This window comes from Gadus morhua, chromosome 3 (genome assembly GCF_902167405.1).
Source record: "Gadus morhua chromosome 3, gadMor3.0, whole genome shotgun sequence".
NCBI classification, from domain to species: domain Eukaryota; kingdom Metazoa; phylum Chordata; class Actinopteri; order Gadiformes; family Gadidae; genus Gadus; species Gadus morhua.
In genome coordinates, this window is record NC_044050.1 from 25,066,821 (window position 1) to 25,081,955 (window position 15,135).

The 15,135-nt window shown below is 43.9% G+C and overlaps 1 protein-coding gene across 2 annotated transcripts; it reads right to left on the bottom strand.

The window, feature by feature from the left end:
- Positions 1-379: 379 nt before the first annotated feature.
- Positions 380-9,151, bottom strand: LOC115540155 (dnaJ homolog subfamily A member 3, mitochondrial). Of its 2 annotated transcripts, XM_030351218.1 has the most exons (12): positions 8,903-9,151; positions 8,272-8,408; positions 8,085-8,168; positions 7,487-7,702; positions 6,806-6,958; positions 4,429-4,576; positions 3,714-3,778; positions 2,369-2,497; positions 1,883-1,998; positions 1,635-1,729; positions 1,223-1,357; positions 380-992 (listed from the first exon to the last, which is right to left on the bottom strand). In XM_030351218.1, the coding sequence occupies exons 1-11, from the start codon at positions 9,108-9,110 to the stop codon at positions 1,233-1,235; spliced, it is 1,476 nt and encodes a 491-aa protein (XP_030207078.1). In that variant the 5' UTR covers positions 9,111-9,151; the 3' UTR covers positions 380-992; positions 1,223-1,232. The 2 variants fall into 2 exon arrangements, with proteins under 2 accessions (XP_030207078.1, XP_030207079.1); XM_030351219.1 differs by lacking the exon at positions 1,223-1,357.
- Positions 9,152-15,135: the final 5,984 nt, after the last annotated feature.

A 15,135-nucleotide genomic window follows, 5' to 3' on the forward strand; every position in this document is an offset into this window, starting at 1 on the left:
CCCGCTGGTCATGAGACCTGTTTTGTTATGGTCATGTCCCAGCGTGAAGTTCATAACAGCTACCGTAGAGGTTGACCAAACGGCTCGAATACCCCCAAGATAACGAAACGATAGCTTTAACAAACATGAGGTCGTCATACAGGATTACTCCAATTATAACCAGTGACATTTTGATATTCACTTTTCTATTGTTTGCATTTTTTTTGTTTTGAATACAGCCCTTGTCATCAAATGTGACCACATTGTGGAACTGTTACTCATTATGGGCACACAACAAAGCTGCAAACAATGAACTTGTTCAACGATGGCAGCGTCAATGCTGCCTTTACTAACTCAATGGCGCCATCTATATTTCATTTAAGGAATAAAACAAATGACATTAATGGTTAATAACAACAATTTATTTAAATAGCTATTTTCGAGACATAATTGTCACACACGCCAATGACATCGACATAGTCCAATTTAAAAACACAACCAGTGTTGTTTCCATACATCTGGCCACCATTCTGCAGTCCACAGTGACAGTCTGGCCAGTGGGACCGGATTCAACACATCTTCAATCATTTGCCTCCCTCTGAAAATATCTCTTCCAAAACAGAAAAGCTAAATGGATTAATTAATTTCTAGTGTGAATATTGCTGCGTTTGTCTTTACTGTAGTTTCCATCTCTAGTTTGAGATGAATTTGGTGAGTGATGCAGATAGAGTCCACCTGTTGCCTGTGTTCGTGCGCAGGCACGGCTTCAAACTCCTTCCAGGTAATACGAGTTGTTGTCTTGTTTCAGAGTCACACCTGTCTGCTTTCAGACCAGTGGGCGGGTGTTGGCAGCTTGTTGACGTACTAGGGCGGCCTCTGTCTTCAGTTGGCCCTTTCAACAGCTATTATGTTGCGTTGCTCCTCGTCTTCTGACCCAGAAAACCGTTGGCAAAACCATGGAGAGTTCATCTTGTTTTCTTTTATACTAACCATTCGTTTTCCTGATTATTTACCTGTTTAAGAAAAGAAAACCGAGATGAGAAACAAATCATAAAGTTAGAAAATATGTTTTTTTATTTTGGTAAATTACAAGACTAGATGGAAGTGGTCTGTGTTGGAAGTGTTGAAAACTACAACTGCAGTTATAGATAATTAAGCTGTATTGAATGTTTGTTCATTAAAAAAACAAGACACATTTTGAATACTGAGTATATATGTGAACTGTGTATGTGAATGCTCCCACCTGCAGTGTGTCAGCTAAACATTTTCTTTAGTTTGGCGAAAAAGCCTTCCCCCTCCTCCTCCTTCTCATCCTCATGTTGTGGCTGCTTGTCCTGTCCCTGTGTTGCAGAGCGTGCTGAGCTGCTGCTGCCCCCTCCTGGTGGCAAACACACACTGCATTAGCACAGCTACTCCAGCTACTTGCTTACTGACTACATGGTTAGGCCTCCAGTGTGTTGAGATTTGCTTTTTAAAACCATGAGCGTATTTGCCCAACGGTGCCATGTGTGGTTTTGTGTGTGGTTTTATGGCTGGGTTGCGGTTGTGTGTCCGTTTCATTATTTATTTTTTTATCTGGAAAAAAACATGATAAATGAGACACAAACATGACATAACAAACACAAAGTACACGCGAGGATGAGCTGTGGTCTGACCTGTCGGCATGGTTACGCCGTTGACCGTCCCCGGGACGTCCGTCTCCTCCTCTGCGTAGCTGATCATCAGCGCCTGCTGTTTCCGACTCAGCTTCCTTGAAGCAGAGGTTCAGGTCATGTGTGAAGGGGTTCTGTGAGCGCGTGTTCAGCAGATTCTTTGCATGCATTCACAGGTGACAGTCATCTACTGACAATCAAAGCGCCACGGTAAAAACATATAACTATTGACTTTATGGCGCGCGTCGTACTTGGGTACTCTGATCTTGATGTGGACGTAGTGGTCCCCGTAGACGTAGCTGTTCATCTTGCGGATGCCCTTGCCCTGCAAACGGATGGTCTGGTCCACCTGGCAGCCGGCGGGGATCTGGGGAGCATCAGGAGATCACAGCGGTTTGATGTGACGGCCTTCTGGTAATCCTCCTCAGTGCCGATAAATAGGCTGTGTTTAAAAGTAGGAACCAGGCACCAGAGTTGTGTGCCGTGCTGAGCCAATAATCTAGGTTGCAGGCTTTCATGGTTACTATCCATGGCTATTCATGGTTACCTGTCTAATGATAGTATCACAGAGACTAGTTAGGGTACCGGTATACTGATGGTCTCATAGAGACTGGTTGGGTTATCTGCATATTGATGGTTTCGTACAGACTAGTTTTGCTACCTGCATACTGATGGTTTCGTAGAGACTATTTTTGCTACCTGCATACTGATGGTTTCGTACAGACTAGTTGGGGTACCTGCATACTGATGGTTTCGTACAGGCCCTGGGTCCTCGCAGTGCCCCCCAAGATGGCCTGGGCGATGGAGATCATGGCGTCAGAATGGATGTCCATCCCGTTCCTCTTAAACACCGGGCTCCTCTGAACCTACAAGAAAACATATCAAACGCACCCTAAGAATCGCGTTTTTTTTTAATCGCGGTTTCAGATTTTTCTTGTTTGGCCATGATTTTACCTCCAGCTGCGAGCATGACAAGCAGTCTCAGAATCTGCCCTGTGACATGGTGACAACAGAGTGGGAGCGGCACCTCGATGAATGATGGATAGTATGGCTGTCCCCGACTCAGAATTTTCTGAGTCGAATCAGATCTGCCTTTTCAGTCCAGAGATTCGACTATTCGGCGACCGTGCGGGGCAGGTCTTTTGGAGGTTTAAAAAATGAGTTTTCTTTCTATTAACACTCTGTTTTGGTAGGCTATAGGCCTTTTATATATGCTTGCGTGTTGCGCTCATTACGTTCTCACCTGAACAGTTTTCTGTCAATCAAACTCGTCGGAATTGTAGCCAACTTATTCCTGTCGGGTTTTAATTAGGCTCCTGCCCATAATGCGGTCCGATAATGAACACAGGGCTCATGTATAGGCCAGTGGATAGATAATCCACTATATGAGCCCCGTGTTCACGATCTGATTGCATTTATTGAGCCCGAAAGAATCCACAGTGCTGTGTCGCCACACTGACTGGCTCCTAGAGAAAATGTAGCAATAATGTAAGGGGAAACAGCCGCTTCCCTCTGCAAGATTCTGTCTAGCAAACAAAGTAACAATGAATCAATCGCCACAGTGACATGGACAGTGTCTAAATAAACCGTCCGTGCACCAACCGTTCTGGTTTCAATTTGGATCCATTTCAGCACACGTCCTGCCGAATCAGTCCTTCTAAAATATATAATTATAATTATTATCCATATAAATATTATTCCTGTGCATTTTACTGTTTTCTATTTTTAGTTTTATTAATGCACACCACTCACTGACGAAAAATAAATAAATAATAATAAAATAAAAGGAAGACGGCGGGAAACCCCGCAGTCAACTCAGATTCTCTGGATTTTCCAACTGATGATTCGAATCATCGACTTTCAGGGGACAGCCCTAATGGATACGCCTAGTTGGTACAATCTACTGGGTATAGAACGATCTATCCAGCATACATCTAGGTGGACGCTCCAACTTGTGATGTCATTAAGGCATAGGGAAGGCCAGGTCTTAAAGGACTTGTAATGGCAAATCCCACTAAAACCTGGTGGTTAAATAGGGGCTATTTAAGAAAAGAAAGAAAAAAAATTATCAGGCCAACCTACCCTGAACGTGACGAGGATTTCCTTCTTCCCAACGGACATGAGCACTGTCTGGCCGTCCTCCACCCCTGTAAAACAGCACAACGAGGATAAAATGTCATGGACACAACGCAACACTATCACCAAATAAACAGTCAGTATCCACCCATGGACATCGTTCACAATACATGGGGATCCTTCCATGTAGGGCTGTACGGTATGGACTCAAATGTTTATCACGGTAGGATTTGAGGCATAGAAGGCAACGGTATTGAATCACGGTATGTTACTTTTATCTTCTAATTTCGATATAGATGCTTCTGAAGGGGTAAAATAGGGGCAAAACTGCATGATTAAAAAATTGAAATTCATTTCTCAAGTTATTTCCATCTCTGAAAAACACAAATGTTTAATAGTATGGATTTCTTTCTCCACTTGCTTGCGGACGGATGTTTCGTTACCATATTTTCAGTAGTTGTGCGTAACTTTTTACATGAAAAAGTAGTCACTTTACTGTATTAAAGTGTCACTTACTTTGTAACGCGTTACACACAACATTGTCTACCGGTCACACAGGTCTAACGGTAACGTCAAAATCCATACCGTTGGGCAAATTCACACCGGTGTACTTTCTATGCTGTTTATACCGTACACCCCTACTTCTATGTTGCCCGTTCCTTGCTGGCTCAGGCTAGCAAGGAACCAGCAGTCACTCCTGAAGAGACGTCTCCCCACGTACCTGCGGGCACGGGCACCTTCACCGTCTGTCTCTGCTTGGTCTGCCCCGAGCCGCGACACAGCACGCAGGGCGTGGTCATGATGCTGCCCCGCCCGCCACAGCGTCGGCACGCTGAGCGCATCATGAATGGCCCCGTGCTCACCGTCTCCTACAGGGGGAGAGGCCGAGCGGCGGGCGTCAACAGGAGGGCCTCACCGGAATAATTACAGTTTGTCCGTTTTTGTTTTTCCGATATATCGGGCCGATATTCCGATTTTTCTGTAAAACAGCGGTGGAGGTTGGCAGTTTGCAGATATGTGAACAACTTTGTTGAACAAGCAGTTCAGAAGGAGTAGGCCGCAACATATGGGGGTAGATTTGTCTCGATATTATTTGGGAAACAAATGACAATCTTTGTGGACATTTGAATTCTGTTGGAGTATTTGTATAATCTGTGTCTACGTTTGTTTATCAGTAAATTTAAAACTATTTTGTAGACAATAACCACTCATATATTGCAAATACACAGGTGGATCTTTATTCTACGTAATACAAATTCCATTAATGGACATTCCACAAAAATAGCTTGAGGAAATTTTGTGTTAAACTGCCACTTTCGGATAGCCGTTCTTCGTTTAAAAATAGAAAAAATATCCATAGTAACGGCACGCTTTCCATTAACCTTTATAAACTGTATTTTTAAACATTTTAAACAAACTCAGTCGAGCAATAAGTCTTGTTTAAATTCAACACAACTAGTAAATGATTGTGAGGTGCATTCTTCGTTGTTATTGTTCGAGCTAAGAAAGCATTTTGGTCGTGAGAAATAATGGTGACTTGGCGTTATAAAATCCACATCCTGATACTGTTTAAAAGTGTTGTGCTTGGATAATCATTACAGTATTTACTTTTAAACAAGGCCCAGATGTGATGCTTGGGGCCGTTGGTTCAGAGATGGAGATGCCAGGATTCCCCCCCATTAAACACAGACTTGGACGGAAGCTCCAGCACTCAGTTTCTCCTAGTATCTGGTTTCTAGGGCTGTTTAGTTCTGGTCGATTGGTCGGCCGATATGCACTTGTGTGACCGAAATCTCATTGGTTGGACAATCCCTGGTGATTCCTTCTTAAGGCACACCATTGGGACCCATTGTACAGCAATTGTATTTTATTGAATAAAAAACACTAATATTTGTAACATGAGGTCGGCTTAGCTCAGGAGGTAGAGCAGTTGTCTTGTAACCGAAAGGTTGTTAGTTCAATCCCCAGCTCCTCCTAGCTGAGTGTTGATGTGTCCCTGAGGAAGACACTTAACCCTAACTGCTCCTGACGAGCTGGCTGTCGCATTTGCAAGGTTGACTCTGCCGTCGGTATGTCAATGTGTGTATCAAACGATGTAAGTGGCTTTGGATAAAAGCATCTGCTAAATGCTCTAATTGTAATTGTAACATGAGCCATGTTGTTCCCTGAGTTTTGATCAATACACATTTCTTCCAGCCAAGGCTTAAATGACAAATATGGCCACTTTTTTAAAGCAGATATTGTATCCGTGGCTTAATGAGATTTGAAGCTTAGGATAGTGTGGTAGTCAGGGTGTCCACTAGGGGTGCAACGGATCACAAAGCTCACGGTTCGGATCGGGTCACGGTTTTTGAGTCACGGGTCGGATCATTTTCGGATCAACAACAAAAATAAAGATAACAAGACAAATGTGACTTTAAATAAAATATTTTAACTGTGTAAAAACAAAATAAAGTGAAAAATTAGGTAATAACCTTTAAGCATGGTCAATATTTAAAAAATTTGCAATTTGAGGCATTATTCCTTCTTCTTTATAACATGGATAGTAAATAATCCCTAACCCTGGATTTACAATTCAGGATGTCTGCATTGCCTGGGGAGTTTAGAGTCTACACTCTCCCAAGGCAATGCAGACATCCTTATCTTCTTTTTTTTAGTTTGGTAGCGAAATACAGTTTCTGTGGTGTTTTATTTGGCATTTTGTAAATCCATTGATTTCGGTTGGGAGACTCATGCTCATTGCAAGGGGGGTTGATTGTAGTCTTTTTGCTCGGTTCTAGCCCTACTGTTGATACGCGAAAAGACTACAACCAAACCTAAAGACGTCCGGTTCCGGTTTACGTTTCAATGGGATTTACGGAACGCCAAATAAAACACAACAGAAACTGTTTTTCGCCACGATACTTGATGATGTTGTTAATACCGGAATTGTCCTCTAAACATGCGCTGATCACGTCAACGCACAACTTTTTTTTTTTTTAATCAGCCGATCCGCGGATCACTTGCGTCCCGAACCGTGATGGTTGATCCGTACGGATCACGGGAAACCCGTGAACCGCTGCACCACTAGTGTCCACACATGAACCGAGTTGTCTCACCATGCCGGTGCCGCTGCAGTAGTTACACTTGGAGACTTTGGTCCCGGGTTCACTGCCCTTCCCTTCGCAGCGCTGGCAGGCGTCATCGATGTTCACCGTCATTTCCTTGATGACCCCCTTCGCTGCCTGCGCGAACGTCAGCTCCATCACAAACTGGTGAGGGGCGTGGACAGAGAGAAGGAGGAGAGTCAAATTATGTCATTAGTGGCGATTTTAGATATGCCAAGGTGTTTTCCAGAATATTCAAATTCGTACCCAACAGCTTGCTGGCAGTGGTCACTATTTTCCTAAGCCATTCTTCTGTGCTTCTGCTGCGCTGCCGAACCAGCAGATTACGCAGAAGGTCAAGACACTCTCCACATAAGCAGTGTAGAACAGCTTAGCCATTTTGCAGTACACCATCTTATAGACTAATGTAGTCTAATGTAGACTGTCTGTGTCTTATACACACTGTCTAGCATACACCGTCTTATATCCACCGTCTAATGTACACTGTCTGTGTCTTATACACGTCTACTATACACCATCTTATCTCCACCGTCTAATGTACACTGTCTGTGTCTTATACACGTCTACTATACACCATCTTATCTCCACCGTCTAATGTACACTGTGTGTCTTACACAAACTGTCCAGTATACACCGTCTTATCTCCACCGTCTCGTGTCCACAGATCCTTACCTCAGGCCTCTGATCAAACATGCTGCCGAAGTCTCCGAACCCCCTGCCACCGGAGAACTCGCCGAAGATCTTCTTGAAGAGCTCCTCGGGGTCCACGCTGGCACTGCCCGCGCGGTAGTACTGCTGCTGCCCGGCGCCCGCGCCCCCCCGGCTGGGGTCGAAGCCCGCCGCGCCGTACGTGTCATACTGCTTCCTCTTCACCTCGTCGCTGAGCACCTGCACACAGGGAGGGTGCAACGTTACTGGACCCACACTGGACACAGCGCTGAGGAGAAAGGCTGTGATGGAGCCGTATCTAAATGAATAAGGGATGGTTTGTCGTTCACCTACTTTTCTCTTATTTTCTGTAATTATTTCCACAAAAGGGCGCGCTACGTCAAAAGTAGGCAGCGTAAAGTGAAGCAGGTGTACCACTTGTGAGACCCCCATGATAATGGTTTGAACAAAGTCAGTCTGCAATCATTATACATTTATGTCCATGTCTGTAGCATCTCCCACATAACACGAAAGACACGTAACCCACTCCCACTGTTTACTCAAAAATTCTGTTGTGATGGCACATAAGAGTGTTCCATCACTATGTTCAGTGTTACTGTACCTCATAGGCTTCCGCAAGCTTGGCAAACTTCTCCTTGGAGCTCGGGTCATCTGGGTTGGTGTCCGGGTGGTATTTCTTGGCCATCTTATTTGGGAAGCATACATTGTTTTTGCTTGACATCACATCTTACATTGACGAGTTAAAAACTGATTAGGAAACAAAAATAGGTAAAATAAGTGCTAAAGACCTGATAGTAGGATTTCTTGATGTCTTTCTGCGACGCAGTGCGAGCAACACCGAGAATACTGTAGAAGTCCTCCTTGTTTCCCACTGGGCTGCTCGTGTGGAACAGCTTGACGCGATTTGATTGGGGACATCCTGGTGCTGGAGAGAGGGAAGCATTCATCACATCGTTATCATTCATGCATTTGATTTCCGATTTCCGTGTTTATGCAAGATACATGTTTATTAACGTTTGTTGACATTTGTCAGTGACTAAAACAATGCTATACGAGTGTGCAAATTATGTTCTTCCAACTCACATCTTGGAACGTTAATGCCGAAAAGACGCTGAAATGATGCACTACGCTCATAGATGGAAGGAAAGAGTTCAAACTTTAAGAACATCGGCGCCACTCAAAGCAGACTACAAACCCCTGATGTAATGAGCAGGGACACCATGTACAATGTACCCTGACCTCGATATGGACTCCACAGCCCAACAACTGACAACAGCTCTCTCAGCATCAGCACAGCCATAATAACCATACTTTAATGCATTATTTGCATAGCTATTTTGAAACTGACAGGCAATGGAATAACCGGTCCCGTCATCCTGAAAGTGAGCAACTTCGCTCTTCGGGCTAATGCTATCTTACCTGTCAGTCCTCTCAATGTCACGGCGTCTCCCCTGGACCCCCATAAGCTCACGCCGCCCGCTAGCCTGTGTAGTTGCGACCCCGAAAGGAACGCTGAACTTCCGGAAGATTGTCTTTCGACGATAAGCCGAAAACAAGCACGACGGTGACCCGAACTTACAAACTTGGATAACCAACGTGCTGAGAGACTGTGGACAGAAGACGCCATGTTTGCGTCACTGCCGTGACTCTGACGGGCTTCGAGAATATGCGCATGCGTAATGGATACAGTCCGTTTCTTTTGCTGATGCAAACGATATCACATGATCAAAAAATATCTAAACGGGTTTTTCACTGATTCTATATAACACCATAAGACATTTCATATTTTATATTTTGTAACGATATAATACTGTATGTATTATATCAACGATATTTTTAATTTGTGTGTTGATATTAGGATATTTACGTTAAGTATTATGTCCAATACATACATAATACTTACAAAGAAAATATCCATTGTATTCTATGTTTTAAACAGAACATTTATGACCACAAGTTTATGAAAAGAAAAAAAAGATGTATCTGCTGTAAATCGACCACAGGTGGCGCTACTTCTCCATAAATGATTTACCTGATTGTTTTTTTTACAGTCTTCTGGACAAACTCGTTGATACATTTAACAGCTTTTCTGTATCAACTTATCCTTGGGGACAAGAAAAGACGGTTCTTCGATATGTCTGTGTAAACCACCATGTAGTTTTGTTAATCTTTATAAAATAAAGGCTTTACCCATTAAACCCATTAAACTGCTATTTGTAAAGCAGAGTCTAACCTATACGTCCATTGAATTAAAGTGACATGACCTTATCATTTATTCATCATTATCTCTCTTAGCTCGTCCATTGTTAACGTGAGAGGTCAAAGTTTGTGTGTAAAATGTAGATGGCCACCCCTCCCTTTCAAGCTGGCCTGTGTTGTGTATGGGGCCAGTAGGTACTTCCATGATGACCTCATCGTCTATGACAGCATCAAGTAGTCACATGTCAAGTGATAAGGTTCCTTGATAGATTTATGAATGTATTTCGTGATATGGTCTGTAAAAGTACAACTATCCAAGAGTTAGGCGAACACTTGGTAGGATAAACATGGAGCAATACATTCACAATCTTGACAGACACAAAACCAATACTAAAAATGTATCCCAAAATATTTGAGGAACAAAACGCGTTCTCTCTCTCTCTCTCTCTCTCTCTCTCTCTCTCTCTCTCTCTCTCTCTCTCTCTCTCTCTCTCTCTCTCTCTCTCTCTCTCTCTCTCTCTCTCTCTCTCTCTGTCTCTCTCTATCTATCTCTCTCTCTCCATTGTTCTGGGCTACCGTAGAAACATGGTGGCCCCATGGGAGAGAACCCCCCCCCATGTATCTATAAAGGTCTCCTTCTAATGTTAGGAAAATATAACAAATATTAAGTCCATGGGATTATACGCTAGTGAATGTACTATTCATTTTCAGGCCAAGTCTTAAAATAGAGACTACAGTAGTTTCTTACTCACTAGCGGTTGGGCTGCTTGGTCACTTAAGTTCGGCTGACTTTGGCTGTCTATCGTTCGTCTATCGTTCCATCATCTCTCTCACACGGCCCTCCGTCCTGTCCTCCATCTTCCCAATCTTTTTTCCGCCATCTTCTCTGACAAATAGTTTCTCCCTGACACCATGCAAGAAGTATGTATTTTTTTCATGATTGATCTGCGAAGAGCGGTTCGCTGTAAAGTATATATCCTGTCATTACCCACTCGCCGCACGCTAGTGAAGCTCCAGGAACGGTATGAGGATAACATGGCTGATCCAGCAGAGTCTGCCACAGAGAAGATCAAGGCCTGTTTGTCACCAGAGATGTCAGTGTGTGTACGTGCGTGTGTGTGTATGTGTGTTTATCAGTGTGTCTTTCTTAGTGTGTGTGTGTGTGTGTGTGTGTGTGTGTGTGTGTGTGTGTGCGCGTGTGTGTGTGTGTGTGTGTGTGTGTGTGTGTGTGTGTGTGTGTGTGTGTGTGTGTGTGTGTGTGTGTGTGTGTGTGTGTGTGTGTGTGCGTGAGCGTGCGTGCATATGTGTGTGTGTGTTTGGGTGTCTGTGTGCGTGCGCGCGCGTGTGTGTGTGTGTGTGTCTGGGATGGATGAAAGAGGAGCAGTTCCACTCTCTCCCATTCTCTGCCATCTCCAAGGCAATGCCCATAACAGGCTCTCAGATGTGTGTCTGTCTGGAATGCCTCTCTTGTTGAAGCTGGCATTTGCCGCTTACTAAAGTCAATATCTGAGTAAATGAACCCACCATGTCATCCAGCTGCATCACTCCAAAGATATTTTTACACTGTCCTATAGTTAGGATATATACATATATATATATATATATATATATATATATATATATATATATATATATATATATATATATATATATATATATATTTATATATAAATATATATATATATATTTGTTGGTGAGCCCTATAATGCTTGTTCATCAGAATACATCATGGGATTTTTTGATGGTGATTCTCCATCATATTGAGAGGACTCAATGAAGTTGAAGAAACCTAGGCTAATGTAAACTTTGTTCTTCCACGTCTTGTACGAGAGTTAACAGTTTCAACCATAACAATGGTTCCCCATAATGTCAAATTATTTCACAATGAACAACTCAACAAGGACCAAAACCCACCAACATAATAATTTACATTCCAAAGCTCAAATATGTGTCCAAAATGGAGGCAGGCAATGCGATGTGACGCCGTGACGTACAAAAAAGAAGATGGTTTATTGACTGTATCATCCAATCAATTATCAGTATTGTGTTATATTGTATAAAGTTTATACTATAAATCAATTCTTGATTCTAACCATTTGGTTGAGATTTTCACCAGACCTAGAGAGTTTTGGGGGAGGGTTTAAGTCATCAAGTCGGCCGGACTATGGCAGGCAGGGTTGGGGTGTCAGTCTCTCCGTTGCACACACAAACATACACACACACGCACGCACGCACACACGCACGCACGCACACACACACACACACAAACACCATGATCCTCAATGGATAGACAAGGAGCTTTCCAGACAGCCTGCTACCAGCGTGCTTCACACTCTTTAAACAAGTCAGGATTGTTGAACACAGCATTGTGGTCGCAAGGTAGCGACCGGGCCTGGAATGCGGCTGCTTGTCCATGTACACTCACACTGTGAACAATGGATGTTAAACGGCATAGACATTAGCATAGCCACCACAATACATACCTCAGTGACGGACCACAGACAAGGAAACCAAAGAGAGCTGTAGCGAGGACCCGTTTATCAACAGCCCAGCCGACACGATGTCAGGAGCCAGATAGAGAGCTGTGTTTGTGCGAAGGTTGCCAACACATGCATGATGCACATCTATTTTCATACCTTGCCAATGAATATTAGTGCAGATAACTGTACAGTACAGTACATGTTGAAACGGGTGTACAAGCTGGCTGCGATAGAGCATTCCTGGAGTTCCCTGAGTGTTTCAGGTTCGAACCTCAGTGCTCGCCAACCACACGTGGGGTTTAATATGAACAATTTTGTTTTCTGTTTATTCTATCTAGTCCCTGACTTCCTTCAATGGCGTCAGTCTCGTTTCCTTCAAACTCAATAAAAAGTGAAATCTGACTATTGGAAAATGTCTTTATTTTGAGCTTGTTGACCTTTAATAGCTGGAAAGAAAAGGACAAAATCCATTCATAACTATTTTTAGGAAGCCAAAAGACAGAAATAAGCAGCCTGCGGACGACCATCTCCTCTGGCCCACACACAAATCATGGGAAATGTATTTTATTCATACTCCCTAACCCAGTAATAACATGGCACCGGTATCTATTGGCAACACAGAAATCCTCCCAGCACCACCGAACAAAAACATGCATAGTCGTCTGTCAGATACTTCATTGTCGCTTGTCTAGATTCACGGCAAGGTGGCGATGGAGGGAGATGATGAGCGATGGGACGGACACCTCGGAAGAGTTCAACTAGGCACAGAGAGAGACTGTTATGGAGATGGGCAGAGTGTTGTGGAGACTGTGAATGACTAAGTGAGGGCAAGACGTGTACAGGGACAGTGATAACACCCTATCCCACTATCTCTACGTTTTCAGAGAGAGAGAGAGAGAGAGAGAGAGAGAGAGAGAGAGAGAGAGAGAGAGAGAGAGAGAGAGAGAACAAATGAAAATGAGACTGAAAGTCGGTCAGAAAGAGAGAGAGAGAGAGAGAGAGAGAGAGAGACAGAAAACGAAAAATAGATTTGACTTTGGCCACTTATTGTATATAACTTATGCCTTGCAAAGAGCTGAAAGAAAGGCCGTCTTTGTGTGGCTTTATTAAGTCACTAATCTAGACAGTCAACAGACCCTGGCCCTGAGGTGCTGTGCGGTAGCCCTGGTCGGGGATGGCTGCCATTGGGCCGGCTAGTAAATGACTGCGGTTGGCTCTTGCTTCTTTTCCTTCCCAAGCCATTGTGTGTGTGTGTGTGTGTGTGTGTGTGTGTGTGTGTGTGTGTGTGTGTGTGTGTGTGTGTGTGTGTGTGTGTGTGTGTGTGTGTGTGTGTGTGTATTTGTGTGTGTTAGTGTGTGTGTGTGTATGTGTGTGTGTGTCTGCGTGTGTGTATGTGTGTGTGTGTTTATGTGTGCGCGTCTGTGTGTGTGTATGTGCGTGTGTGCGTTTGTGTGCGTTTGTTTGCGTTTGTTTGTGTGTGTTTTTGTGTGTGTGTTTGTATGTGTGTGTGTGTGTGTGTGTGTGTGTGTGTATGTGTGTGTGTGTGTGTGTGTGTGTGTGTGTGTGTGTGCGTGCGTGCGTGCGTGCGTGCGTGCGTGCGTGCGTGCGTGCGTGCGTGCGTGCGTGCGTGCGTGCGTGCGTGTGAGTGTGTGTGTGTGTGTGTGTGTCTGATGGATAGCTGCCTAAATCGAGAGGGTACTTCCATAGGCAGGACTTCAGGTTTTATGGCCATGCAGCAATAAATTACTGCCACTGAGAACCACGTAGCTTTGAGAAGAGTGTGTGTGTGTGTGTGTGTGTGTGTGTGTGTGTGTGTGTGTGTGTGTGTGTGTGTGTGTGTGTGTGTGTGTGTGTGTGTGTGTGTGTATGCGAGTGTGTGTGTGTGTGTGTGTGTGTGTGTGTGTGTGTGTGTGTGTGTGTGTGTGTGTGTGTGTGTGTGTGCATGTGTGAGTGTTAGTAGCTGAGAGATAGAGATAGGGTATTCAGGAAGAAGAGTCATAAAGTTGTGTGCCCAATTGCCTAGCAAGACCCACCAAAACAGACACTGTTGAAACAGCTAACTGGATTTATGGCCCTGAAAACAGATACTGCAAATTGTTTAGTAACACCCACTAATGATTTATAATCTCAAAAGATTTGACAGAAGTCACAGAACACACGAAGCCATGACACTTTCATCAGTGTTTTCTGCATGTATATTAAGAAAATAACTAGCCCTGTATTGATGAAGGTTTCTGTGGATGGTTCTATTGGGGTGTGGTTCCCGACCTCTGAACTCTCTGTGAGGCGTGGTGTGTAAGGACCACAGGCTCACAGCCTGAAGCTGTTTACACCCAATAACTTTTAGGAGGTTGTTGGTGATTGCACAGGGAAGCTGTTTTGTTACCCAAAGGTCAAATAGTGGATTTCTAGATATGTAAATAATGGATGGGTGTTGTAGTAGATCCTTAATATCCTTCAAAAAGCTGCTACACATTTGGCCAATATTGCTGAGCATAATCCTGCTTTGCTCATATTGTTTTGGTTGTGTGCGTGTGTGACAACGTGTATGAGGTGACAGACCATCGGTTCACGAATATCATAAAGGAAAGTTGACCCTTTTTACTATTTGGGAATGCACTCTTATATTGAAAACAATGAATGTCTTTGTGAGAGGACTTGAAGACAACCCCCCCCCCACCCCCGACCCCCCAACCCAACATACGGCATTTTATCCCTGTGTCCTTCTCCTAATCTCAGCACCCATGTCGCTGTAACGGTGACGTCTCGCTGTTGGAGGCGCGTCCAGCATCACAGCTTCGCGTTCCAGGGCTTGGCCGAGATGCCCTGTGGTTTCACGGATTGGTGGTTTCCACGCGGAAACATTTTTTCACATTAACCGATAAAGTCAACCAATAAAGCGCCAGCTCTTAGTACGTGTTGTAACTGGATGTGATACCCTGTGCACACACACACACACACACACACACACAC